Source organism: Balaenoptera acutorostrata, chromosome 10, assembly GCF_949987535.1.
Source record: "Balaenoptera acutorostrata chromosome 10, mBalAcu1.1, whole genome shotgun sequence".
NCBI lineage: Eukaryota > Metazoa > Chordata > Mammalia > Artiodactyla > Balaenopteridae > Balaenoptera > Balaenoptera acutorostrata.
This window is the reverse complement of record NC_080073.1, coordinates 77,346,189-77,373,653: the sequence shown is the minus strand read 5'-3', so window position 1 is coordinate 77,373,653 and position 27,465 is coordinate 77,346,189. Positions and strand designations below refer to the sequence as shown.

At 41.5% G+C, this 27,465-nt stretch overlaps 1 protein-coding gene across 1 annotated transcript; it reads left to right on the top strand.

Moving 5' to 3' along the window:
- The first annotated feature begins 20,890 nt into the window (after positions 1-20,890).
- LOC102998865 (chloride intracellular channel protein 5-like) lies at positions 20,891-27,207 on the top strand. The gene is made up of 3 exons (XM_007194036.2): positions 20,891-20,980; positions 24,358-24,873; positions 27,073-27,207. Exons 1-3 carry the CDS (start codon positions 20,975-20,977, stop codon positions 27,205-27,207), a joined length of 657 nt encoding a protein of 218 aa, XP_007194098.2. The 5' UTR covers positions 20,891-20,974.
- The last annotated feature ends 258 nt before the right edge of the window (positions 27,208-27,465 follow it).

Here is a 27,465-nt window from a genome sequence, read left to right as displayed (position 1 = left end):
TTAGCAGGCCTGGTTCATGAGGTTTAAGGAAAGAATCTTTTTCCATAACATAAAAGTGCAAGGTGAAGCAGCAAGTAGTGATGTAGAAGCTGCAGCAAGTTACCCAGAAGATCTAGCTGAGATAATTAACGAAGGTGGTTACACTAAACAGATGTTCAATATAAATGCAACAGCCTTCTATTTTTTTTTTTTTTTTAATTTTTTTTTTTTAATTTTTTTTTTTTTTAATTTTTTTTTTTATTGATTAATTGATTGATTGATTGCTATGTTGGGTCTTCGTTTCTGTGCTAGGGCTTTCTCTAGTTGTGGCAAGTGGGGGCCACTCTTCATCACGGTGCGCGGGCCTCTCACCATCGCGGCCCCTCTTGTTGCGGAGCACAGGCTCCAGACGCGCAGGCTCAGTAATTGTGGCTCACGGGCCCAGTTGCTCCGCGGCATGTGGGATCTTCCCAGACCAGGGCTCGAACCCGTGTCCCCTGCATCGGCAGGCAGACTCTCAACCACTGCGCCACCAGGGAAGCCCCACAGCCTTCTATTGAAAGAAGATGCCATCTAGGACTTTCATAGCTAGAAAGGAGAAGGCAATGCCTGACTTCAAAACTTCAAAGGACAGGCTGACTTTCTTGCCAGGGGCTAATGCTGCTGGTGACTTTAAGTTGAAGCCAGAGCTCATTTACCATTCCAAAGATCCTAGGGCCCTTCAGAATTATGCAAAATCTACTCTGCCTGTGCTCTATAAATTGAACAGCAAAACCTGGATGATAGCACATCTGTTAAAAATATGGTTTACTGTATATCTTAAGCCTACTGTTGAGAGCAACTGCTCAGGAAAAAATATTTCTTTCAAAATATTCCTACTTATTGATAATGAAGTGAATGAAGGGAACCCTTCTCTCCTGATGCACATCCAGCTGCTGTCTCCATCACCACCTGACCTATACGGCAGCCAGTTCTGTCTCCTCTTTAAGCAGTCTTGCACCCAGTGAATGAACAAACAGGACATGCATAATCTTATGCCCCAAATGCCAGGACGTTTACATTTAACTCAGTTGTATGTCATGTAATTTCCCCCAGAGCTCAGCTTTCCCCTGACCATTGTTCACGTTGAGGAACATTTTTCTGGTCATAGCAGTAACAACCACTGACACTCAGCACGTGTGCTGAGTACTTTTCTCGTTTTATCTCATTTTTTGATAATAACCCGAAGAGGCTAGTACTGTAAGAGGGCCTGTGTTGCAGATGAGGACATGGAGGCTCAAACAGGTGGAGAGACTGGCCCAAGATTGCTCAGCTGCTGAGTGGGGGTTCAAACTCAGGCCTGGCAGATCGTAGGGACTGGACAGCGTGGCCTCTGCCACTCCTTCCAGCGCTGGCAGCCCACGGATCTAAGATGCCCCAATTCACCGGTGCACAGGCCAGCCTTGAGCTTTGAGACTGGAATTAACTTCTGAAGGTACAAACTAATAATCAACAGAAAATATCCAGCCCCAAATTGTCTCTGCAGCTGCTCTAGACTCTAGGGTTTTGGTAATGGCTCTACACTAAAGCTCAGACTACTGGGGTCAGGGCCCAGCTCTCTTAAATGCTGAGGCACACACTCTAGCAAAAATAATTCAGGTATATTACAGAGGAGGATGGAAAAAATAGCAAGACTCTTTATAATTATATCCAAGATTTCCAGATAATTTCATATTTGCTTTGAACTGCTTTGGATTGTTTCAGGCTAATTTTCATTCCTGAAGATACCTATCCTTTCTTCTTTGCCATGAGCAAAACTGGCTGTGCCCTTTCCTATTTCTGACCGGTCATGAATGTAATCTGCCTTACTTAACCTAAGGCATCTAGATCTGTTATGTAATTGGTTCCGTTAGGTGAATTATCTTTGTTCCAGGTACAGGAGCCCTGGATATTCTGATGCTTTCTGACACCCCTTAAAATAAAAGATGTACTTGTTCCGTTGGCACAGTTTGTCGGAAATAAACAGAAGGCTGCTTCTGTTTCCTAGAAGTCACTTTTCTAGAAGGAGTACAAAATTGGTTAGCAAAACTTAATTGGGTTATTGCTTCCTGAAAGTCAAATCATACCAACGAACAAAATGGAATCTTTTAAGAAATGTCACTCTTCATACTAAAACTCGAAATTAAAGAAAAAAAAAAAGACCTTTATAAAATCATCGGGCTGGATGAGCGCACAGGGCAGCCCATCTGTGCTTCCCTCCCAGGCCCAGTCTGGGTCCGAACAGATTCTGCAGACACAGAAACAGGTGAGGGAGCAAGAAATGTGGTAAAGCTAAAGAGCTGGGAAGAAGAGAAAGTCAGATCACGCACTCAGCTCCAACATACCGCCTCAGAGAAGAAGTAGGTGGATTTCTGGCCCCTTTTCCAGAAGCCAGTGGAGTCCTGACTCCTCACCGCTGCTGCTTTAGGTCCTAGTGGTACCGTTACTGACTCCCCGCAGGGCATCCAGGCCCAGCTCCCCCCAGGACACCCAGCATCATGGTTTTCAGCTGCCCACACAAGTTTCTCAACCACAGGCCCCGATGTCCTCAAGGATCGCCTGCTATGGTCCAGCCTCTAGGGATTCAGTGGCGTCACCGTGCTGCTCACCGAAATCCCGTATCTTCTCATTTTCCTCTTCATGTAACGTACCTGCAACACTCAGATACTGTTGGTGCCAGTGAGCTGGTTTGCTCTCATCTTGGACGTTTGCCAGGCCACCCACTGATTGGCCGAATCCCCCCTGTAGCGCATGCACTTCAGATGACCCCTCCACGTCTTCCATGTGTTCAGCAACCTCTCTCAGCTACCTGGATGTGGGACTCAGACCATGCAGGACCTCCCAGGGATTCAGGGAAGTTATCCGCCTGTATTAGTTTTCTGGGGCTGCCATTACAAAGTACCACAGACTGGGTGGCTTAAACAACAGAAATTAATTTTCTCGTGATTCTAAGTTCCGTGAGAAACTGCGAGTTAAGTCAAAGTTTCTTGGACTTCTAGCCGCCAGAAGGTGTCAGCAGGGTCGGTTTCTTCTGAGGGCCTCTCTCTTTGACTCGTAGATGACCATCTTCTCTCTCTTTGTCTTCCCATGGTCTTCCCCTGTGCGTGTCTGCGTCCTCATCTCCTCTTCTTGTAAGGACACCAGTCATATTTGGATTTGGCTCACGCTGAGGACCTCATTTGACCTTAATCACCTCTTTAAAGGCCCTGTCTGAAGTGCTGGGGGTCAGGACTTCAACCTCTGAGTTTGCAAGGGACACAATTCATAACCTACTCAAAGAGGTGGCTGGTCCACCTGCCAGAGTAACTTACCTGATTGCAGGTGTGCCCCACCTGCTGGTCAGTGTCCCATACTTGCTGGCCAGGGTCATGTGGCTGCTTGCTAACTTCACCCACCTGCCTGTGACAGAACCCGCCCCCGTGCCGGGGTGACCAACCTTTGCCCTAAAGAAACCCCCGGCTTCCTGACACCACAGCCTGACCCCTGACCTCACCTACTTGCAAGGATCCCCCCAGTTTGCTTCTTACCTCCTCCTGCAGTACCTCAGCCGCCTTCTCTCCTTCCCTGGACTCTGCTACGCCCCCTCCTGGGCAGCTTGCTTCCCTTCCTGCCCCTTGCTGTCTAGTCCTCACTCAGCAGCCAGCTGGAGCTTTGGTTAGAAAATCACTTCCTATGGCTCAGACCCCACCAGTGGGCTCTCATCACATCCGGAACCCATCCAGGCTCCTAGGGCTGCTGCTGCTGCTCTGTACCACCCGAGTATTTCTTGGACCTCGGTTCCCTCCGACTCACTGCCTCACGCACATCATTCCTGACACACGGGCCTCTCTTCTTCCCAAAGACACAAATCTCATTCCCACCCTGAAACTTTTGCCCCATTCCCACTGCCCGTATCACCCTCCACATGAGCTTTACACGCCTCCCTCCCCATACTCATGAAATCTCTGCTTATATAGAAATTCACTTCGTTAATAGAGCTTATACAGTTGTTCATAATTTCAGATGTTTTGAAGACTGCAGTGTTGTAAAAACTTAAAATTACAGGGATAAAATTTATACTAATTAGTGGTCTTTTCAAGAAGAATGACATTTAAGCCGCCCTAGGTAGATGGTTATTTATCTCCTTTCTCAAAGTCCTACACAAAGGGAGATTGTATACAATTTTTCAGGAGCCCATTCTTTTCTTTAATGACCCTAATTATGTGTTCCACCAAAACTAGTTATGTGACTACAGGCAAATTAGTTAATCTCTCCAAGTCCTTTGTAAATGGAAGCATTTCTGTTTGCCATCCTTAAGAAGCTGTGTGATACACACATAGGGCAAGCTCAAATGAGAGAATACTTTGAGTGGGTATTGAGCAAGTTAAAGAAGAGATAAAAATTTTAACTCATCTGGATATTTCATGCTATATTTGAATGTGTGCCCGTCCATAAGGGAGAGATGGAGACTATTATCACTGGCCCTTCGTATGGCATTCTCTGTTGGAGTTTGTCCCAACCTTGTTTTTCTTTTCTCTGATTGTTACTTTTAGTTTATATTATGCCACCTTAAGTCCTTTCTGGAATAAGTTGAAGTTACATATAAATACATTGTTAAAACAGCACTCATCCTTTGTATACTGGAATCATGCTTTTAAAAAATTAATTTAAAAATTCAACTATACTTTGACCTTTGTGACATATTAGCCCTTTCTTTTCAACCTATAATTTGAAGATGGCTGGAGTCATTTTGCAAATAAGGAAGCAGAAAACATTAAAATAACCTAGGATATGAGTTTATCCTTCTGTTATCTCATTCTTCACCCCCACTCACACACATTTTGTTTTTCTTTTTGATTTCTCAATGTATCTAGAATGCACATGGAATAAACCTAAAAATATTTCTTACCTGAGCATGGTATGTAATGTATGAAATGATTATTTCCAAGGTATTTAAGTTTATGAATGACTACAGAAAGTTAAAGCCAAAAAGGACTTCAGAGATTATTGAATTCAAGCCTGCGTTTTACATGTAAGAAGCTTTAATTACCTACTTAGTTCTGAATAGCAAATTTGAAACACTCAAGTCTTCCCTTTGGGCATTATAAAGCTGTCAGATGATATTGTACTCCTTTGAACAGCCTTCTGAGGCATGTTTGTACCTGCTTCTTGGGTGCTTTAGGAACTTCCTAAGCACTGAAGCAGTCTTGTAACCCGAATGTCTTCCATCTGGGCAGATTCGTGTGTCTGGATCTGTTCACTGAACAGATTGGCATGGGGTGCACATCGACCCTGGGTCAGCTTTTTGAGCACAGAGAATTTTCTCCTCTACAAGATGCATTTCAAGCCCCCAAAGCCTCCACGGGACATTCTTTGTTTTACGGTGGATTAGGTGAGAAGGGTAGGATGTCTCAATCCAACTCTTTTCATTCAATGCATTATTGAGGGCCTACTGTGTGCATAATTCTGTGTTAACCCAGGTAAGAATAGTCAAGAGTTTGCTTCTTCCAGGACCTTGTAGTCTAGTTACCCATCAATCCAGCTAGGAGACTGTCACCAAGCAAATGCCTGGGTGGTGGTCAGGTGCACCATCTTGATTAAACATGGCAATAAGCCATTTCCTGGTCTTAATAATGTGGCGCAGTGGCTTGGGTGAGAAAGAAACTTAAGTGGCTTCTCCTGTTTCAGTAATGGAGGCAAACATAGACTCATCAAATGTGAAAGTTGGAAAGGACCTTAGAAGGTATGTGAGCCCATCCTATTTGCTGTCCAGGTAGGGAGGCTGAGGCCCGGGGGGGCAGGTTCGAGATCACAGCCCATTACTGTCAGACCCGGAACCTCCAGCTGGGTTCCCACTGCAAGTCCTGAGCCCTCTCCCCTTCTCTCCATGTCCTCAGGACTAACTGTGCCTTTAAGCAATAGCTCAGTGCCCTGGGGCAATTGTATTGACGCAGCTAATGTTGAGGTCCAGAGGGCAGAGATGTAGGGGATTCTCACCAACATTCAGGCATCCTGAGAAAGCATATGGCAGATCTCCTTGTTTGATTCACGATCTGGGTTGTATTCTTCATCTTAAAAGGTAGAGTTTAGGATGGAAGCACTCTGAAGTTGCTCCCGAGCTGATAGCTCACACCGGTCTTAGCACACCACGCCCCGCTTGTCCCACAGTACTGTGCGTGGACCACAGGATTCAGGTGGACAGAGAAGAAAAATACCACCAGCGACATCAGTGGTCAACTGGCCGCACCTCTGTGCTGGTGTCAACAGCTGCAGGGTGTGTGCACAGAAATAGCTGAGAGTGGCCAGTGACCTAAGCTCCATCCCCAGCTTTAGAACAAGTGTTCTGGACAGGTCTTCCCTGCCACCCCTGCCTGTGATGTCAGTTGATGTAGCCAAGGTACCTGGAAGCATGTATCTTTGCTACCCGTCATTTTCCTGCTTTTGTGACTTGCCATATCTTAGGATCTACCTCATTAACTGGACCCATTCACGATGGGAGTGGGGGGTTGCTAAAGAGATGAGCCAGGTTGTGGATGCCAGGAGGAAGTTCACTCTGGCACACAGAGCCCTGTGTTGGGGCCACCGCAGGCTCTCAGGCTCTGCTCTTGGGCTGGGATTCAAGGGCGGGGGACATTTGAGGGCAAGGACAGCCCACCAAATTAAGAGGATCTGGCTTGCTGAGCAAGTTACCAATACAGCGATGTATCATGGACCCACCAATCAGGTCTAGGGTACACCATCAGGGCTGGGCCCTGGTTAGACCCAGACCAAAAGCAGAGTTGATGCTGAGGTTTAGAGGGCTGGGAGAGAGCTCATTAAAAACCTCCTTCTTAAGCCAGCTTTGGTTCTAGAGAATGAGAAAGGAGGTGTTCCAGGGCTGGTCTGTGGTAAAAGAAGAGACGAGAGGAAGGAGATGAGGCAGGCCACGAGGTGATCCCAGACATACGGCGCCAGAATAAACTCTGTTCACACCTGTGCCCTCTGCGCTGTTTCCACGGCCACCGCTCTTGCTCAGACCTGCATTGCTACTCCCCTACCTTGACTTGTCCTCCTTACGAGCTATCCCAGCCCAGGCCTCATGCTTCGGGAACATGAAACTGGAAAGAACTAGAACAGGAGGCATATAGCGATCACCATAGCAAGCGTTTTGACAGTTGTTTTGCTGGACAGTGTGCACCAATGACCTTGTGGTCGCCTCCGGAGACAGACTGAGTCTTCGAGTATGTCTCTTAAGGCAGGAGGTAGATGAACACAGGGAGATGATTAAGAAGGCTTTTCACTTTTTATTTTATATTCTTTGATAGCCTTTGAATTTCTTACATTGTGCCTGCTTTCATGTATTTCTTATATAATTTAAAATTAAAAATTTGTAAAATGACTTGTAAAAATTAGAATAAGATGGAGTTCATGAACAGCACCAGTCTGCTTGGGCCCCGATAAATCACTGCCACTGTGGTCTTAACGGCGTGGAACTGGCACACGAGGAGGGGCAGGGCAGGGCAGAGGGTGGGTATAAATTTGCAGCCAGTGCCAAGGCAGGTGGCATCACGGGCCAGCCTCTGACACCACCATGGGGCAGGCAGCACAAGAGCAGAGTTGGGGAGCTCTTAACTCAGGGCAACCCCCAGAACCTTTCCATGCCTCAGTTTCCTCATCTTTAAAATGGGAGTAGGGGCGATGACATTAGTCCCAGCCAACTCACAGGATTTGGGCTTTGTTTTTTTCTTTGGTTTTGTTCTTTCCTGGTGACTTGATATTCCCATGCATTGTGGGTGTGACATAGTGATTGGATATTGAAACAAGGTGAAGGGTCAAAGGCAGACAAAATGACTGGAGCCAAGGTGGGATGAGTTAACGACCTGATACATGTTGTAATGACCTACTTCTGCCTGGCATCTGCGGAGAGCTAAAAACAGGACCTAAACACCATCGTTTCCAAGAAAAGAAAGCTAGTGGCATTTTGTCAGAGTGGCAGAAGAAAGGGCTCAGCCCTGTTTTTGATGGTCTTATGAATTTTAAATGACCACAGGAAAGCAGTGGAGACTTTTCTTGAGATATAAATCTCTCTATCCGAAAGCTCCATAAACAAAATACTATCAAAATGATCACTATTCTGCCAGTCATGCTAATGAGAAAATGTACACTTAAAATTTTTTCCCTTCCCTCTCCTCATGAGGGAAGCCCAGAGAATGCCAGCTCAAAGACCAAATTATCCATACATGCATCCATAATTAAATGCATGGGCAAGAGCATACATCTGCAATTTTTTAATTGAAATATATAGTTGATTTACAGGGTTGTGTTAGTTCCAGGTGTACAGCATGTGATTTATATATATATATTTTCTCAGATTCTTTTCCCTTATAGGTTATTACAAGATATTGAATATAGTTCCCTGTGCTATACAGTAGGTCCTTGTTGTTTATCTATTTTATATATAGGAGTGTGTATCTGTTAATCCCCAGCTCCTAATTTGTCCCTCCCCTCCCCTCCCCTTTCCCCTTTGGTAACCTTAAGTTAGTTTTCTACATCTGTGAATCTGTTTCTGTTTTGTAAATAAGTTCATGTGTATCAATTTTTTAGATTGCACATATAAGTGATATCGTATAATTGTCTTTGTCTGACTTACTTCACTTAGTATGATAATCTCTAGGTCCATCCATGTTGCTGCAGATGACATTATTTCATTCTTTTTATGGCTGAGTAATATTCCATTGTGTATATATTCCACATCTTTTTTATCCATTCACCTGTTGACAGACACTTAAGTTGCTTCCGGGTCTTGGCTGCTGTAAATATATCTACAATTTTTAAACTGATTTTACTATAGAACTAACTTCATGGTTTTCCTGAGTTTTAGATGTTCACGGTCTTTGTATAAATAAATAAATACACACACATATATGTACACACATAAAGTAAGGTGTTCTAGAAATGTAGAAAAAAAGAGTACAATTCTTCCACAGTCCCACTGCCCAAAGATAACTGCTCGTGACAGTTTTGTGTGTGTGTGTGTTTTTGAAAAGTATGTTTTCTTTTGCATACATTTCAATTTTTTTCCTGCATCGATACATCAGAAAGACCAATAGCAAGATGATAGCTGTACAGTTTTTACCCTTTCAATGCATAGTGATAATGGAGCAAAGCCTCTGTTCTGCTTTCCAGAAAGTCCTGCTTCTGAGGGAGGTTGCCTCATTTACTCTCTCTCTTTTTTTTTTTTTTTTTTTTGGCCACGCGGCATGTGGCATCTTAGTTCCCTGACCAGGGATCGAACCCGTATCCCCTGCTTTGGAAGCACGGAGTCTTAACCACTGGACCACCAGGGAAGTCCTATTCACTCTCTCTTATTCACAATGGGGGGCTGCCCTGCAGTTGAAGGGATTATTCCACGTTGTCTGGGAGGGAGAACTTGGAGAACTAGGTCTGGTCGTTTTTCTGGCCCTCCTACTTGCTACAGGTCAGACATCCTGAAGGCCAAGAAGAGTTTTGACATTTGGACAAAGCCCTAACTCTGGAGGAGTGTCTGCACATTTAGTCCAGTGGAGTTTAGTGCGTTCTTCCTGGAGTTTAGTGTTCCGATTTGATTGTTACTGGCCTGACTTTTTAGCCATTTTCTGTCCCTTTCTGTAATAAGAGAAACTCTGAAAGCTGTAAATTCCGTGAAGTTTCTAACCGTCTGTGGAACACCTGCTGTGTGCCCTCCCCACCCCTACCCCCAGGCAGCCAGCGCTAGTTCCCCACACCTGATCCCCAGGCTCTGGAAGCTTCTCAGGGCCAGCTCTGCACTGGCTCCAGGCCCTGCTCAGCAAACAAAGGACAATTAGCACATTGTTCTCAATCGAGTTCACAGTGTAAAACCTGCTGGGCCAGGCGCAAGCTCCCTCCGCCCTCCTCCTCGGGTACTTGGACTTTCTAATTGACTGGTGCTGACTCCTGTCTGGGGACCAAAGGAGGACAGAGGGCGGGAAGCAAGGTGATCCCTCGGTGCAGGGATCACCTTCCCTCCCTCAGCCAGGCTGGGAGCAGCTTTCATGTCCACAATCCTGGCAACGGCCATGGTTCCTCCCAGCCTCCCATAGATAGAATAACTGTAATCAATGCTAATATAATTATATTCTTTTCTTTTTTACCATAATGACTCCTCCCACACAACTTTTGAAATAGCAAATATAAATTTTTTTCCAAGTATGTATTTTGGCATCTGCCCTAAACACGTGCTGAGCCCACCTTTAAGGTATTCCAGCTATGCTGATCAGATATACACACATCAGAATTTGGGACACTGGTAGCGTTCTCCTAGATGTCAGTTTCCATAGGATTAAACTAATTTCTGCCAATGAGATCTTATTAATTCTGGGAATCTAAAGCTGAAGTTTGTTCGGTTTTAATGGGAACTCATCAACCTATATCGCACTTTGATATGTATCTCTAAGAGTTGGAAGAAAAAGATGCCCACAAAACTTAAAAACCTTTACCCAAAACAGCATTTTTTAAGTAAAATTTTATCTTCTTTGCAGTCCCTTTGAAAACTTTTTAACTTTGAAAATTTAAGGTCTAGTTATGTGACGCATATTAAACTCACCAGAAGAGCATTAAAAAAGTACAGGGGAGGGAACTCCCTGGCGGTCCAGTGGTTAAGACTCCAAGCTTCCACTGCAGGGGGCGCAGATTTGATCCCTGTTCAGGGAACTAAGATCCTGCAAGCTGCATGGCATGGCCAAAAAATAAATAAACAAATAAAAATTAAAAGTACAGATGCCCAGGCCTCTCTCCTACCCGCCCTTCCATGTGGATTCAACTGTCCTAGGGGGGGCCAGCATCACCCTGGCTTTAAAAGCTCCCCAGGTGATTCTAGTAGTAAGCCAGCTTTGGGGATCAGTGTTCCACTCAGTAAGAAGAGGCGCCTACACCCCATTGGATGATCCAGCAATGAATGACATCGCTGATATCTACCTGAAATCAATTAACAAAGAAGGTTGCCATTTCAAATTAACCCAGGAGAAAGACTATGGATTAAATGAACAAAAAGTACTAAAGAGTTAGATTTATACATAGAATTGCAGACATTTCTAAGTTAACTATGTCAACGTATGTTAAATTTTAACCACCAAGACATTTCATTAGGGTATTTGTGAATCATGTATGGCCTGGAATGATGAACAGGTCTCAGATTTTCTCTCTCCTGTTCTCCCAGCCACTCTGGTTGCCACTGGCAGCTTCAGTCCATGTTGGTCTGTGTTCTTCAGGAGGCTTAGATCCTCTGTAAGTAACTGAGGGTCCCACGTCGACCAGTATTTCTAGACCTTTGCCATGTTGCTCTCCATCTGTCCGAGTGCACACCTGATTTTTTTCTCTCTGCACAGGTGGTGAGCTGCACAGTGCTGTCAGGGCCTCTTCAAATGGATGTTAGAGGTATCAGCCCTGAGCTGGAATCAGGGGTACAGATATAAGCAGAAGTGTCTCCTCACTGTTGTAGGTTGTTTTCTTTTAAACATTTTATTAGGATTTTCAAGCATTCAGAAAACTTAAAAAACACCCATATGCCCATCATCTAGATTCTGCAGTATAGTTGTACCTTCAACAATGTGGCTTTGAACTACGTGGGTCCACTTATATACAGGCTTTTTTCAAGAAATAGTACTACAGTACTACACAATCTGCAGTTGATGGAACCCATGAATGTGGAACCATGGATACAGTTATAAAGGAAGTTATAATCGGATTTTTGACTGCACGGAAGGTTGGCACCCCTAACCCTGACATTGTTCAAGAATCAGCTGTAAACACATTCTGTACTTGCTTTACGCATGTATCTAGCCACCTGTTCATCCATCAATTCATCTTATTGTTTGATGCATTTCAATGTCCGTTGTTATTGTACTTCACTTAGAAACATTTCAACAGCAGCATATTAATAATGGTAGTACAGAATTTGTTTAGAGTTATTCTTCTTTTTAAATAAAATGTACAAAGACTAAAATGTACAAATCTAAAGCATACTGTTCTGAGTTTTGACAAATACACACACCTGTGTAATTCAAAGTCCTGTCAAAACACATGACGTTTCATTCCCCTGGGCAAGTTCCTTTATAACCCTTCCTGTCTACCCCTGTCCCCAGGCAACCACTGTTTGACTTTTTAAAAAGTTATAGATTTGTTTTACCCTCTGTAACATCATATAAAAGGAATAAAATCATATAAGAAGTACTCTTATGTGTCTGGTTGTTTCCCTAACATGATGCATTTGAAATTTACCCATGTTGTTGTGTGTATCAGTACTTCATACCTTTTTATTAGGAGTCTTTGGCCCAACATTGACCAAGAAAGCCTCAAGACAGGCCTGGCAGCAGGTTGGAGCCAGGCAAGGCCACAGCAATCCTCTCTCATGGGTCACTCAGTGACAGAAGTCAGTGGCCATGTCATTAGGACACTCATGCAGCTCCATGGAGAGCACCATGTGGGAAGGAACTGAGGCCTCCTGCCAACAGCCAGATGAGTGAGCCATCTTGGAAGCAAGTTCTGCAGCCCCAGGCAAGCCTTCCGATAATTGCAGCTCTACCTTACATAATTGCAACCTCATGGGAGAACCCAAGCCAGTATTCCATGGTGTTGAAATAGTAGCCAGCATTGCACAGTACAGATACACCACAATTTATTTATCCACTTACCAGTTAATGGACACCGGGAGTATTTTCAGTTTTTGGCTGTTGTGAATAAAGCTGTTTTGAACATTCTTGTACAGGTCTTTTTGTGGACGTGTGTTTTCATTTCTCTTTGGTAAATATCTAAGAGAGGAACTACTAGATATAGGGTGAGTATATGATAATTTTGTAAAAAAAAAAAGGACAGCCAGATCTTTACTTAAAGTAGGTATGCTATTTTAAATCCCCATTTTATGAGAATCCAGGCACTCAGACATCTGTACCAACAATTGATGTTGCCATAGTGGTGGTTGTGTAGTGCTATCTCATTGTCTTTGCATTTTCTTTCTAACATTTAATTTTCTAGTACATGTGAGTTAACGCCTGCCATGTGCAAAACATTATGCAAGTGCCTTGCTGCTCAAAGCGTGGCCCATGAACCTGTAGTATTAATATTCTCTGGGAAATGCAGAGTCTCAGGCCCCACCCCAGGCCTACTGAATCAGAATCAGTATTTCAACAAGATCCCCATAGAGTTCTTATGCACATTCAAGCTTAAGAAGCATGGCATTAGGGGATGTAAAGATAGATAAGGTATGGCTATTGTCCTCAAGAAGTGGTGCAGGATAAAAAAGGTGTTGGGGAGGGAAATAAGGCGAGGCTATTTTAGTAGGTAGAATATGATGCTTGTGCCATCAGACATGAAAACAAAGTCTGGAGAGATGGGAGAGGGCTTCATGGGAAGGCATCACCTATCTGGATCATGAGCAATAGATAGGAAAGAGGGAGGAAGACACGGAAGCTTAGCTGCATTGTAGGTTACTTACCCTGCTAAAAAGCAGGAGTTAGATTGAGAGGTGGTGGTAGGAGAGAGAGAAAGCAACCTTTGGACTAGAGTGACAGTCCAAATAAGAGAGAAAGATGGAAAATGCAGTGACCTCATGTTCCCCAATCCTGTGCGCTGTACACATAGAAGATTGTGTAGATAGATAGATAGATAATGTTCATTCATTCAAGGAGACTCCTTAGCTTTTAGTTTGAGACCTCAGGATGTAGAACTAATAAGACAGACACTATTTGCCATAATTATTAGTACTGAAAAAATCATGCAGATTCTCTTCAGTGACAGTAAAGAAACTGCAAACATCAAGACCCAGGACACCAAAAGTGCCACAAAATATTGGTATGGAAATTGGGTACAAATGTAATTTTATGTGTATATAGACAAATGTGTATACACATACACAAAATGAAACCATTCGAATTTTGGTGTGGACAATCCAGAATTGAGACAGTTATCGCTACTTTTTTTTCTATTCGATTTGAACATTATCAGTGTTAGGAGCTAAGACTTGGGGTAAAATGTTATGAATGCGTAGTTACTTAGATAATCAAATGAACCAGAGCAGGAGTAAAACACATTCAAAGGGAGTTTGTAGATTGACTCTAGGAAAATTTCTCTGAAATTGTTTCCTCGGGTGTAAAACAGAAAAATGAATTGCCCTATAGGGTTGTTGTGAAGATCAGATGGTCCTCATGAGCTCCTTTCTTCTTTTTTATAAAATTTAATACATGTTAAATGAACTGTAAGGAATTTTTTAAAGGGAGGGAATTGAGCTCTAATAGGACATACATAGATAAAATATTTTAAACATATGTTTTGAATTTGAGGCACCTTATCCTCAAAGCAAAATAATAGGGAAATGGGAAAAAAGCCCTTAGACCAGGGAATCTGTAAACTTGCAATAGTTACGTAGCTTTTTAGACTGAAAGAAGGAAACAGCTCATGAGGTGGTGCTAGGTCTGCACTGAGAGCAGGTAACAGTGCCCCCTGGTGGACTGTGCATGAAAGAAAACACTCAGTTTTCCAAATCCTGAGGGTTTCTCAACTTGATCCTTCTTGCATATTGTGTTTGCCTTTGGTAAAAACATGTTCATTTTTATTGCATAATCTATCATTCTGGTTCAGTTATAGACATATGATATTCTCCCTTACTCTACAGAGATACTTTGCAGAGCATACATTTTAAACTTTTAATGATCACAGCAATCTTGAGCTATGGACGAAGTTCAGTGGCAGCTGTTAGGGGACCTGGGCCCTAATCTTAGTGTTATAAACATGCACCAGAAAAGCAGCCTGAGCCATGGCTTTCATATCTATAAAACGGATTTGGTAATACTTGCCTTACTGCGTTCTTGACCAAATCATGCAAAATACTGTCTGTAAATGTCTTTTAAGTTTGCAGTTACTACAAAATGCAAAATATAATTATGATTTAGAGGAGGTATCAGGGTTATGGAAAGAAAATAACTCCAAGAATACATAATAATAAATACAATTCAGAGTAGAACTAAGTTCCATTAACACACTAACATGTCATGTTGTTACTTATACATATTTTTTTCCCCTCCAGAATCTCTTCATTCTGAGCTCTCAAACCAATGCAGCTTAGCTGTGGGAGAAGGATTGGAAACTAACACTGAACACGCCTGTCTAATCTATCAGGCTCTGAGGCTTCACACGTATCTTTTTCATTTAAACTTTCCACCAACACTTTGAGGAAGGAGTTATTTACATTTTTACAAATAAGGAAACCAAGCCTCAGAAAAGGTAAGTGGCAGAGTCCACATTTGCACCCAGGTCTGTTTGGCACCAAAGTTTCCCTTACCCCATGTTGCATGTTGCTAAAACATTCCCCCTTCATCTTCATAATTTTTATAAACAAGAAACACTTCAATTAACCTCAAGTTGGTTTTTTTCACCCCACAATGCCATAATTTCCCATCTCTGCTCCCCAGGTCTGCCCACTCTGCACCCAAATGTAAACTAAAACCAAAAGAGAATTTAAAACGTGTGTAGCTAAATTGAGTATGTTATCTGCAGAGAGGGATATTTAAAGGAAAATCATAGGCAGTCTTGAAATCCCTTGCAAAGCATTCAGTGAGGCCTGCCCTGCTGTGAGTATCACCCAGTGTTACTGTAGAGTCACCATGTCACAGCCTGGGAAGTGCACGGAGGCAAGAAGAATGAAAGAGTTTCCCATGTTATTGTCCCGTTAGTTGGGCCAACCCCTTACTTAAACAAAATCCCTTGCCTTTTAAAAAGTCTTTTGGCTAGACAGTAAAGAAAAATATCTTTGAATCGTCTACACTGACAAATTACATCAGCTAATATTTGAGTTGACTGTCTGAAAAATACTGGTCTTATATAAATATGCTTAAATTCCATGTATATACACTGTATAATGTCAATTCTTTTTAAAGCAGAATACAAAGACAACTATGATGCCAATTGAAAATATAAACATACAGGTAGAAAAGGAGTAAGAGAAAATTAACATAAGTACCTTCAGGTAGTGGAATTACAGATGATTCTTATCATCTTTTTTTTTATAATAAGCATGAATGACATAATGGAAAGAAGTCTCCTTAATATAAAGAACACAGACATCTTTGATGCCGCAGCAAGAACCTAAGAAGCTGAAAATGACCGCTGTGTACTTATTTCTCAGTAAGTGTGTTTCTTGTGGAGTAACTTAAGGGCAGTGTCCTTGGGCAATACTGTTTAGAAAATGTAAAACCAAAGTATGAAAGGACAGCTTACTCGGGCATTTGTACCCAAGCCAGTGGAATTATTCCTCAAGTTTCATTTTCAAAGCCCACAGCTCTTTCTCCATCTTTTCTGGATGGCTCAGAGTAACAATTTACATTATATTTGTTATACAGTCTGCTCTGTATCTGTTATACAGATACAGAATCCAAGGATGCAGAGGGCGACTATACTCCATTTTACATAAGGGACTTGAGCATCTGTGGATTTTGGTAACCCCAGGGGGTCCTGGAACCAATACCCTCAGATACCGAGGGATGACTATCTAGAGAAGTACACAATGTACAGAGTGATGACTCAGAACATTACTGAGATAGATTGCCTTTGGTTTTATAATACAGAATCAAACTTCCCGGATGTCTTTGGAGAAAAAAAAAAAATCCCCAAACGGTAAAACCTTAAAACCCCTCAAACCACAAAGTAAAATCTCCAAAGATGGGGAAATGTACTGGAAGAAAGTGGAGTGAGAGAGCTCAGTGGAGTCAAGTTGTCTATGGCGGAAAGAAGGCACATTCCCTTTAGGCAGAATGATGGAGATAAAAAAAAAAAAAATAGTCCAGTAATACTCCATTAAGTTACTAAGTAAACTTGATATTTCCTCAAGTTCCTTCAACACTGATGCAGCACGCCTTTATCCTTGTCTGCAAAAGCCCAGCTAAAGGGATGCCCATCTCTCCTTTCCTCTCTTCTCAACGGACTATCTGGGCATCTCGGTCTTTGGACATCTGCAAATTCATCTGCTTCAAGTTGCTTTTTTTCCTGTACTAAAGGTTCTAGAGAAGTGATAGAAGGTTCTAGAGAAGTGATAGACAGCTACTAAGGGGTCAGACTTTGGTCATGTTGGAGACAGCAGAGGGAGGAAGTGGAGTGAGAAAACTAGACCCAGTCTGAATAAAGAGGAAGGGCAAGGGGACAGCTGGGAGATATTCCTGAGGGTGGGGCCCTGTGGTTGAGTGTGTAGTCCCAGCCTGGGTAAGTCGACAGTGCCAGGGGCAGGGAGAGGATGAAGCAAGGGTTTCCCTGCCTGAGGTCTTAAGGGTATATAGTTCATCCAATTTTAAAAATGATGTCATTTTTCCATGTTCAATTTTTTAAATCAAATTAAGTTAAATAACCTTGTCCCTTTCATTTATGTTAAATTGTTTGAGTGAAGAGCATCCCATCTGTCTCATCCTCCCAATGTTTAATATTACCCTTTTCCTATTTTCTGTATTCATTTCCTCTAAGTAATAAAACATCATAAATGACTTCTACTCAGGCTTCTAGGACCTTTAGGACTTTTCCCAGATTGTATAAAGTAGACAGCACCGGGGTGAACCAACTAATGTAATGACGAGTCAAGATATGGATGACTGTTCACAATTTGAAAAGTAAGAAAGTGCAGTAAAATTTTAAGAGATACCTATGGTGGGTATAATGGCAGAGTCAGAATTGTGAGGAATGAAATTCAAAATGTTGGAACAACTAGATGAAGGTTACGAAAATAAAGCTATGCAGTGACCAGCTGGGAATGGTGTTTGAGGGAGCTCCAAGGGGGAGAGAGTGCCAGGAGAGGTAAATGGGAGCGGGGTACATTCACAGTGACTGAAATAAATCAGCAGAACCATCTGAAGTTCTCAGGTGCCTTCCACACAGTCCCCTCCCTGTGCCCATATTGAAATGTGGTTGCCACGTTGTGATGTGACAGTAGACCAAGTTGCTCCAGTAAGCAACACCAGCTACTGGAAATGGTTTTCTCTGAGCACCTGTCTCTGTCTTGAAGCCAGCTGGAGTGTAAATGATTGTGAAATTGAATGACTTTCTGTGTTATGTGTCTGCCCATCCTTGATATCATCCTATGAACATAAAACTCAGATTTCTGATCTTGGCATTCAAGGCTATCCACAGTCTAGCCCAGTACTGCCATCTTCTCTATTTTTTCTGGAATCCACATACTCCATCCAGTCTGGTTTATCTCCATCATTGTGAATTCTCGATTCTGCATCATATTTCATACCTTAATCCCCCTTCTCCACTTCATTGTCCCTGGGTCTCTTCTACCACCTAAGGTACTCACTTTCCCTGTTCCTCACCCCCAGCCGAGATGACCTCACCCTCTTCTGAAATCCTACAGCTCCTAAAATCAATCCCACTTATTTGTCACTGAACATAGTACTTCATGTTGTTAATTAACTTTTCTTGCTGGAATATTATATCTTACATTCAGTCAGATTTTAAACCCTTAAATTCATGGGCCATATCTTAACAGCCCTTTCATAACCTCAGATTAGGTATAGACCCTTAGGTATAAGGCCCTTTTATAATCTCAGATTTTATATCTTTAGATGAATCCAGAATGTTTGCTTATTCCTCAAAAAAGATAACAGAAGAATTTATATTGTTATCTAAGGAATAAAGCCTAGAGTAGTACCAATAATAATGCCAATTAAGAGCCAGCCAGGCACTGCAATAAGCTTCTAACCTACATCATTTAAGTAAATCCTTCAATAACACATACTATTATTCTCACTTTACATATGAGACAACTGTGAATAAGTAGAGAAGACAGGAAGTGAGAAATAGATCTTCTCTGAAGAGTGGAGAACGAGTTTTCACCACTAGCCACCCATTCCTTTGGGTTAGACTTTGCATTGAAATTATTACTGAGAGAGTAAGTAATTAGCTTATTGACAGTATGTGGCTCCTGAGAGAGGAAAAGTGGAGATGAGGGGAGGGGTGAGGTGGAGAGAAGAGGGCAGAAGAGCAAACTGAGTTCCTGGCATTGGAGATAAACCTGCCTTTCTTAAAATAACTCACCAGTCTTTCCCCCCCTGTAACTGTTTTCTTGCTCTTCTGAGGCCAGCCGTTTCATTTGCTGATTTTCCTGAAGGTCGTTTGGCTAATTTCTGTATCTCAGGCTAGAGGGTCATTTTTCTTTTTTGTTTTTGGGCTGTGCACATGCGTGGCTTGTAGAATCTTAGTCCCCCAGCCAGGGGTCAAACCCATGCCCCCTGCAGTTGAAGCGTGGAGTCTTAACCACTGGACCTCCAGGGAAGTCCCTAGAGGGTCATGTTTTAAGTCACTGGTTTACTAGGTATATCAGGGCCCAGTCACTCATTCCAGGACCTGTTATAAGCTCTGGCCTCACTATCTCTTCCTGTCCTAGAAGTCTATGGTTTGATGAATTTCAAATTGGCTGGAATGAACTGATATTAAACTCAAGTGAGTATGAACTGATATTAAACTCAAGTGAGTACTCCTAGTGAAAGTCAAAGGCAAAGATTGTTAGACTAGATAAAAATATAACTATCTAATGCTTATATATGAGGACACACAAAAATTGAAAGTAAAAACTTGGGAAAATATATACATAAACACTAACCAAAAGAAAGTTGATATCAGAAGAAGGCAAAAAATAATGCTAGAGATAAAGAGTGACATTTTCTACTGAAAAAACAGTCCATCTACCAAGATTATATAACAGTTCTGAATCTGTGTGCATCCAATAATATAGCCTCAAAAATATATAAAGCAAAAAATGAGATAACTGAAGTAAGAATTAGACAAATCCATGATCATAAGGAAGATTTTAACTTTCCTTTTTCAATACCTAATAGAAGAAGCAGATGAAAGTCAATAGGAATATGAAATAATTGAGTAACAAAAATAAACAAACACTAATTGATTATCACCTACAGAATACTATACCTGACAATGGAGGAACACATGTTATTTTCAAATGCACATGGAATATTTCCAAAGTTGGCCATATGCTGGGCCATAAAGCAAATCTCAAAACAAATTTCAGTAGATTAAAATCATAACAACTGTATTGTCTGACCACAGTGAAATTAAGCTAAAAATCAACAAAAAATATAACTAGAAAATCTTCAACTGTTCTAAAACTGATCAATACATTTATAAATAACTCATGGATAAAGGGAAAAAAATCTAAACAGAAATGGGAAGTATTTTCAACTGGATGATAAGGAAAATAAATCATATCAAAACTTGTGAGATGCAGATAAAGCTGTACTTAGAGGAAAATTAATAGTCTTAAATGCATATATTAGAAAAGAAGAAAAGTTGAACACCAGTGATTTAAGTGTCCATCACAATTATCTTGGGATAAAAAGCAAACAGCAGCAAACAAGTGAAACCAAAAAGAGAAGAAAGGAAATAATAAAGATAAGAGCAGAAATTAATGAAATTGCAAAGAAATGCACACTAGAGACTATTAATAAAGTCAAATATTCTCAAAAGAAAGAGGAAGAAAATTTTAAAATCCCTAATAAGACTGATCAAGATAAGAAGAAAAGGCACAAATCACTTTGGGTTTTAAAAATACCCCTACTTTTAATAGGGGTATTGCCTCAGATCCTACAAACATCACATAAAAGTAATATGAGGATATTACCTTAACTGATTCCCTATGTAGACTTTGCTACCGTGAAGAGATCATGCTTATTATCTCAAGCAAATATTCAAGTCAATGTGGCAGTTATGTTTTGGGGGGTAAATTTAAAAATTGGCCTTTATGTTGCTAAACTGAATTTTTTTTTTTTTTTTTTTTTAGTTTAGTTAGAGTGACTCAGTTCTACAATGTTTGAAAAACCCTGTGTAAACTGGCCAAATTGAGTCTTTGTACATACAAAACAGAAGACTAGACATTGGCCCCACAGTTATCCAAGACAATGGGCAGGGCTGCTGTAGTCCCAGTTGGATCCTTTCTGTGGAATAGCTAATTTGTAAATTTCCTCAGTTGTACATGCAGGTAAGATCACGTTTTATGTATATTTATAGCCTGTATCTAGTAGAATGAGTAGATTTTGCCCAGTGGAGGCAACATATGTGCAAAAGCATAGGGGCAGGAAATGGCATAGTATATTCAGGGAAGAGCAATGTTTCTGCTGCAGAGTAGGATATTTGAAGGAGTGCTGAAGGAGAAGCTGGCTGGACAGATAGGCTTGGTTTCATTTGTGAAAGGTCTTGGAACACACATCTTCCTGTACCTGCTTTCATCAAAAATTTCCAAACATGGGTGTGATATAGGCAAACTTGTATTTCAGAAAGCACACAAGTTCATTCTTAGAACTTCTCAATCAAGTGAATATATGTCTTGTTTCCTTTCTTAGGTTATATGTAACAGCCATATGGAGCCCTCAAAATACTTTCAGTTGATTAACTGGTTGATAGACTCTTTCTTTTATCAGTAAACAAGCCAACTTGTTTTATACAAAGTGCTGTGGAAGACCCAGGTATTAGTTTTCTTCCTGCAGGAGTTTACAATATAGTAATGAAATAACACTTATGCACATAACACAGGAAGAAAATGGACCAGGAGTAAAAGGACTTGAATTCTAGATACATCTCCTCCATTTTAGTTGTTTATAAAAACAAATATTTAATAAGCACCTATTATGTGTCAGATATCTGTTAGACTTTAGGTATGCACTGATGAGCAAAACAGTCATGGGGTTTGTGTGTCCAATGGAGGATAAATGGACATCAAACAATCACAAAAATTTATTCAACAAATAATGTATTGAGAATCTAATATGTGCCAGGCACTGTTCTAGGTGCTTGAAACAATAATGAAAAAGCAGACATATCTGTGCCCATACAGGATTTACATTCTAGCGGGAGAAGACAGAACACAAACTCTAGATGTACAATAAATAAGTAATGTATATATCTTATTAGAAGGTGATATGTATTATGGAAAAAGAAATAGAAAGTCAGGTAAGGGTTTTTAGTAATGAGGAGGGGGTACAGATAGGAGTTGGGATGGGTTGTCATTTTACACAAGACAGTTAGAGTGGTCTCATTGAGAAGGGATGCATAAGCAAAAACTTAGAATTTTGGAGAGTTGACTATGCAGATATCCAAGGGAAGTGTATTCCCGGCAGAGGGAACAGCCAATGTAAAGATCCTAATATGGGAGCATTTTGGAGGGTTCCAGGCACAGCAACGAGGCCATATCCTCTGAAGCAGGGTAAGCAAGGGGGAGAAAAGCAGATGTAGGAGAGTTTGTGTAGATTTTATAGGGCCTTGAGGGTCACTGTAAGGACTTTGGCTTTTCCTGAAAGAAATGGAGAGCCATTATAGGAGTCTGAGTAGGGAGAGAGATGATCTGATTTATGCTTTAATGGGATGACCGGTTCCATATTACAACCTGTAACTAAATCATGATAGGTGTGTCCTGAAATGGGATAACAGGGGGACCAAATTTATAAAATACCTGTGTATTGGGCCCTAAGCTTAGCTAGCCTCCTCAGACTCACTGGGTCATCTTGGTGCGGACCTGGTAGCATGCGGTATATATAAGCTCATGTTGTAGAATACTGTTCCTTGGAAGTGTGGCAGAATGACACATAATCTTGTTGCAGAATGGCACATAATCTAGAAGTGTTCTAGCAGTGGAAGCACATATTCTCAAAAGGAGCAGTATCACCCCCAAAGGGGACAAAAACTTACTCTTTTTTGATGTATAAAGCACAGATGTTCATACAGTATGTAACAGATATGTAATATATTGGCAGTATTTTAATGTCATGGGAAAGATACCTAAAAAGGATCCTTTAGGGATGGGGTGGGAGTGGAAGGTTGTATGATCATAAAAAAGGTTGGAAAACACCGACTTAAGAAGGGAGTGAGTGGCAGGAAGATCACTGAGCTGGAGGTTAGGAAATCACAGCCAAAAGCAGCTCCATCATTAACTCTCTTTGTGAACTTGGACCACTTGCTTCCCCTTTCTAGGTTTCAGCCTGCCTTCAAATGTAAAATCAGTTAGACTGTATAACCTTTTGGGTTTTCTGCAGTGCTAAAATTATGAGAAGGATTTGAGCTGGCTCTCCATTGAGTTCTAAACACCTGATTATGGGAACTATGGTAATCTATCAGGTATTTGGACCCATCAAACCTCACCTTTCAATAAAAGAAAGGGATAGCATCAATAGACTTTAAAGTCTCTCTCTGGTCTCTTTCCCTTTATCTATTCTTTAATCTATCCCAAAAGCTTGAATTCTAGAAATACTGCTTTAGTTCGCTCCAGAAGATTCCTGGATGCAACATTGGAGGCAAGGGTACAATGAAGTTTTGTCAATAAGATGCTCATCAGATGCTTTGGAACCTGTCAACCAGAGTTGCATTGCTTCTCAATTTTCACATGATTTCTAGACACTAAAGTCCCTTTACAATCCATCTGGGTTGTCACTTCAAAGAGAACGATGTACATGGTGGGTGAAGGGATGCAGGAATTAGCAGGATAGAGTACCAGCTTAAAAAACAAAGAGCCCGTGTATTCGTGGCATCTGTAGATGACATCAACTAGACAACTCTGTGCATACAGTTCTTTGCTTTAGAAGTCCTTTGAGGACAGAGAATATATCTGCTAACTCAAATGTTTAGTGCTCAACTCAGTATCCTGTACATAAGAGGATCTTTGTGAAGGTGTCTTGACTGTGATGATCACACAGGTCAAAGAGAAAATAATAAAACTCAAAGCCATAAATCTTTGAGTCCCTTAGTTTGGGTGATCTGTACTGATATGACCATAAACAAGAGCATTCATCTTCTTTTCCTTCTGTTATTTAATCACCTAGTGGTGTTTCCAGATAAGAAACGTAAATGGCATTCATTACCTAACTGGAGCATGTGTAGCACATTTATCATAGGGCATCAATACTCAAACAACTGTTTTGTGTAATGAATCCAGCTATTCATAGATGAGTTACTATTGTGAAGAATTGTGCTCCACCGAATTACAGGGACTTCTTGAATGTTGTCAACATTTGGAGACAGTTGGAAGAGGGAACCCTGTTTAGTGACAAATGGCTAAATATTCAGAATTTCAATGTATACTGGGAAGATAATTCAAGTCAACCTCTAGTTGATCCGAAGAATTTTGGAGTTACTGGCAATGAGGAAAACTATAGAGTCTGCTTGAAAATATCCTTAGGAGTGAAGGAGTTAACTGAGTGTGTAAGCTTTATCTCATGTCCAATGGACTTGTGGTTTGCCGATTAAAGTCTCCGGTAAATGATTGTTAGAGACCTGTCATTGATAGCTGTTGCTAGTTGCTGTGTTTCAAAAGCCCGTTGATTCCTCTGCAAGGTGATACGGCATCCTCTATCCCTTTCCTCATTTCAGACCTACTCAGGTCTGCCTGCAAAAGGATCCACCAAATCAATAAACATGAATGATGAAGACTACAGCACCATCTATGACAGAATCCAAAACGAGAGGGCATATGAGAATTCAGACCAGCCAGCAGAAGACGGAGGTCCCCTTTACAATGATGTCCATGACGACTTGAAGGCAGAAGACAATTTATATGCCACTGAGTTGGAAACCCATGGGTATGACTCTGTGGCCATTTATGCTGTTGTTGGTCAGGAGAGCACCTCAGCCTCTTTTCAACAAGAAATAGGAGAATACCTCCTGCCTGAAAATGTCTATCCTGAGGCTCAGCATCCTCAACCTGGGGAGTCCCAGGAGAACGGAAGTGAGATGGAAGCAGATCTGCCTTCTCCTTCCAGCTTCACCATCCAGCACAGCAGAGCCTTCTCCACCAGCGAGGACTTCCCTACCAGCTATTCTGCTGATGACGTTTCAGAAGAAAACGAATCAGCTTCCACTAACCCTGAGATTAAACTCTTTGTGAAGGTAAGGGCTGCCTCTGACAGACACACCTGCACACGCAGATGATGTTTTATTTTGCTCTGAGTGACCAGGGAAAGATGCATGGTGTCATGGTCCTTGGGGGTCAATACATATTAAAGAGTAGGGCTGATGGAATGAGTCATTCCATAGTTCACCCAGGACTGCTCAAAATAACAAGAACTGGTAAGTGCATTGAAAGTGTGTGTCTAATCATTGACTTCTCTATACCACAGGCAAAGCATTTTTTAAGAGTTCACTTATGAGGGAGCAGAAATTGTTGCTCAAATCCTTTGTGACAGACGTTAAGTGCATTTTCCTGTCTGGTTAAATTTCCTTCATCATCATGATTTTGAAAAACGAAACTAATGCTTATTGAAGTCAAATTGATGGTCCTTCTTAATGTTTCTAAGGTCACAGATATTACTTTGTATATATGGTCAATAAATGTTACCTCTGTCACCAAGCTTGCCCTTTGGGCACTAATGTAACTAAAATATCTGATGAGATAAAATTATTTCTCTAGTAGTAAGACACTTAGTGTCAGTGTTAATGTTTAACCCTTAGGATATTTAAACACAGAACTTTGGTGATCTTTGTATTAGACTGATATTCTAATAAAGATTATGGTTATGAATATTATCAAAACATAAAAATCATTTCAGGGCTAAACAAATCATCTTTATAGATCAAGATGATGTTTTCCCTAACATTCCCCACCCAAATATATATTTACACAAATTTTTATGTGAAGACAACAAAAATGATTACTCTATGAACCTATAAAAACCCCAGTCCACACTCACTTCTCCCCTTTCTGGTTTCCAATTAACTCTTTTAATGCAATGCACTTTATTTTCTAATTTGATACATAATTATTTTCTATTTTTCCCTAGCTGTTTGGTGTATAAATCGTGTCTCCTTTATTCTAACACAAGGTCCTTTTCAAAAGCACCAAGAGCATTTGGTTCATATTTAGGTACCTGGCAAACCTTGCCTGGGATTTTGTTGAGCATTTGGGAGAAAGAAGGGTGTGTAGACAGAGCCCTTGCTCTCAAGAAATAACAATGTGGTACAGGAGACAGACTTGCAAGTTGTGAATTTTGGTGAAATGGAGGAGTGAGAGAGCGTTGTGCTGTGGGTATTCTGGGAATGCCCAAGGGTGGACGAAGGAGTAAGGAAAGACTCCACAGAGGAGGTGACATTCAAACAGGTGCATTCAAGCAGCATTCCAGCCATTATAGTCACATGACCGTTGTGTTAGTTTCAAAAAAAAAAACCCCACCTTTTTAAAAGGGAGGACTAGGTGTATTTTCCTCAAGACAGAGGCATCCCTGCAACTTCCTGCAACAGACAAGATGAATCAATCATCATCGTCATGATCTTCATCATCATTACGGGCGCATCAAACCATTATTTGCATGTTTGGCAAAGTGTTGATTTCATCAGAAATTAGGCTGCCACTGCCGTTGAACCAAACAGAAGTAGGAGGAAATAGAAGTGTTGGCATCTCCAGCTGGTACCAGCAACAGGAAAAACTACTTGATAGTACCATGTGGTTCCTAAGTTATTTAAGATCCGTAGTTCCCTAAAGTAAATATTGGATCTAATTAACTCTTTACATTTACATTCTTTTTAGTATAGTTATGTTAACTAAGTGGTCGTAGAATGTACCATCAACCTCAGCTCCTATGTGTGAACTCCTTTTTAGAGATTCTCAGCATCACTCAGTGAGAAGAAGGGCAGTCATAATCCTGGCTTCTCCACCCCCAGCCCACCTCCACTGCGGTCCTTTATTCAATGGGGAGGGAAATGCGTAATATGAAAACAGGTGATACAGGGCTGCAGGGCTTGCGTGGGAGTGGAGGGTGTGCGTGTGACCAGCCCAGGCTCCTCCCTCCTCCCAGCTCTGCAGAGGGGGTACTGGAACCCTCGCATTGGATGGGGATCACCATCTTCCTAGCAGGCTTGTTGCTGGTGTTCTGGGGTTGTTCTCCTCCTGGGCTGTTTTGGTGTAGACCACTTGGGCTGCAGCTACACCTGTACTCATTTGTGTATGTTTCCACCTGTCTGGACAAGTCAGAGAAAATGTCATGCAGGTTAATAACTGCATTCAACCAACTTTTTATTGAGGCTCGGCCATTTCAGGGTGTTGACCTGTTACTTACTTAGTCAAAATATGTCATTTATTTATTCATTCAACAGAGAGTTATTGCGCCAGGTTCTCGGTGTACGACGATGAAGAAAACAAAGGCCTGGCTCCCCAGCACTTTGCATCGTAGTGGGAGAGACAACAGATGGACAAATAGAGAAGTAAATATAAAATATGCCGAGTGGTGATAGTGCCATAAAGAAACATAAAACAGAACAACGGGTGTGTTAATTTCCTACTGCTGCCCTAACAAATTACTACAAACACAGTGGCTCCAAGCCACACAAATTTATTCTCCTACCTTCTGGGGATCAATCGGAAATGAGTCTTAAGGGGCTAAAACAAGGAGTCAGCAGAGCTGCGCTCCTTCTGGAGGCTCCAGGGGAGAATTTGTTTCCTCCCGTCTTCTAGAGGTGGTCCTCATTGTTGGCTCATGGCCCATGTCA

Bases quoted from the DNA above. Each gene is read 5' to 3' on its own strand.
- LOC102998865 (XM_007194036.2), top strand. The intron at 24,874-27,072 runs GTAAGGGCTGCC...TTCATTCAACAG, and splicing joins AGATTAAACTCTTTGTGAAG to AGAGTTATTGCGCCAGGTTC.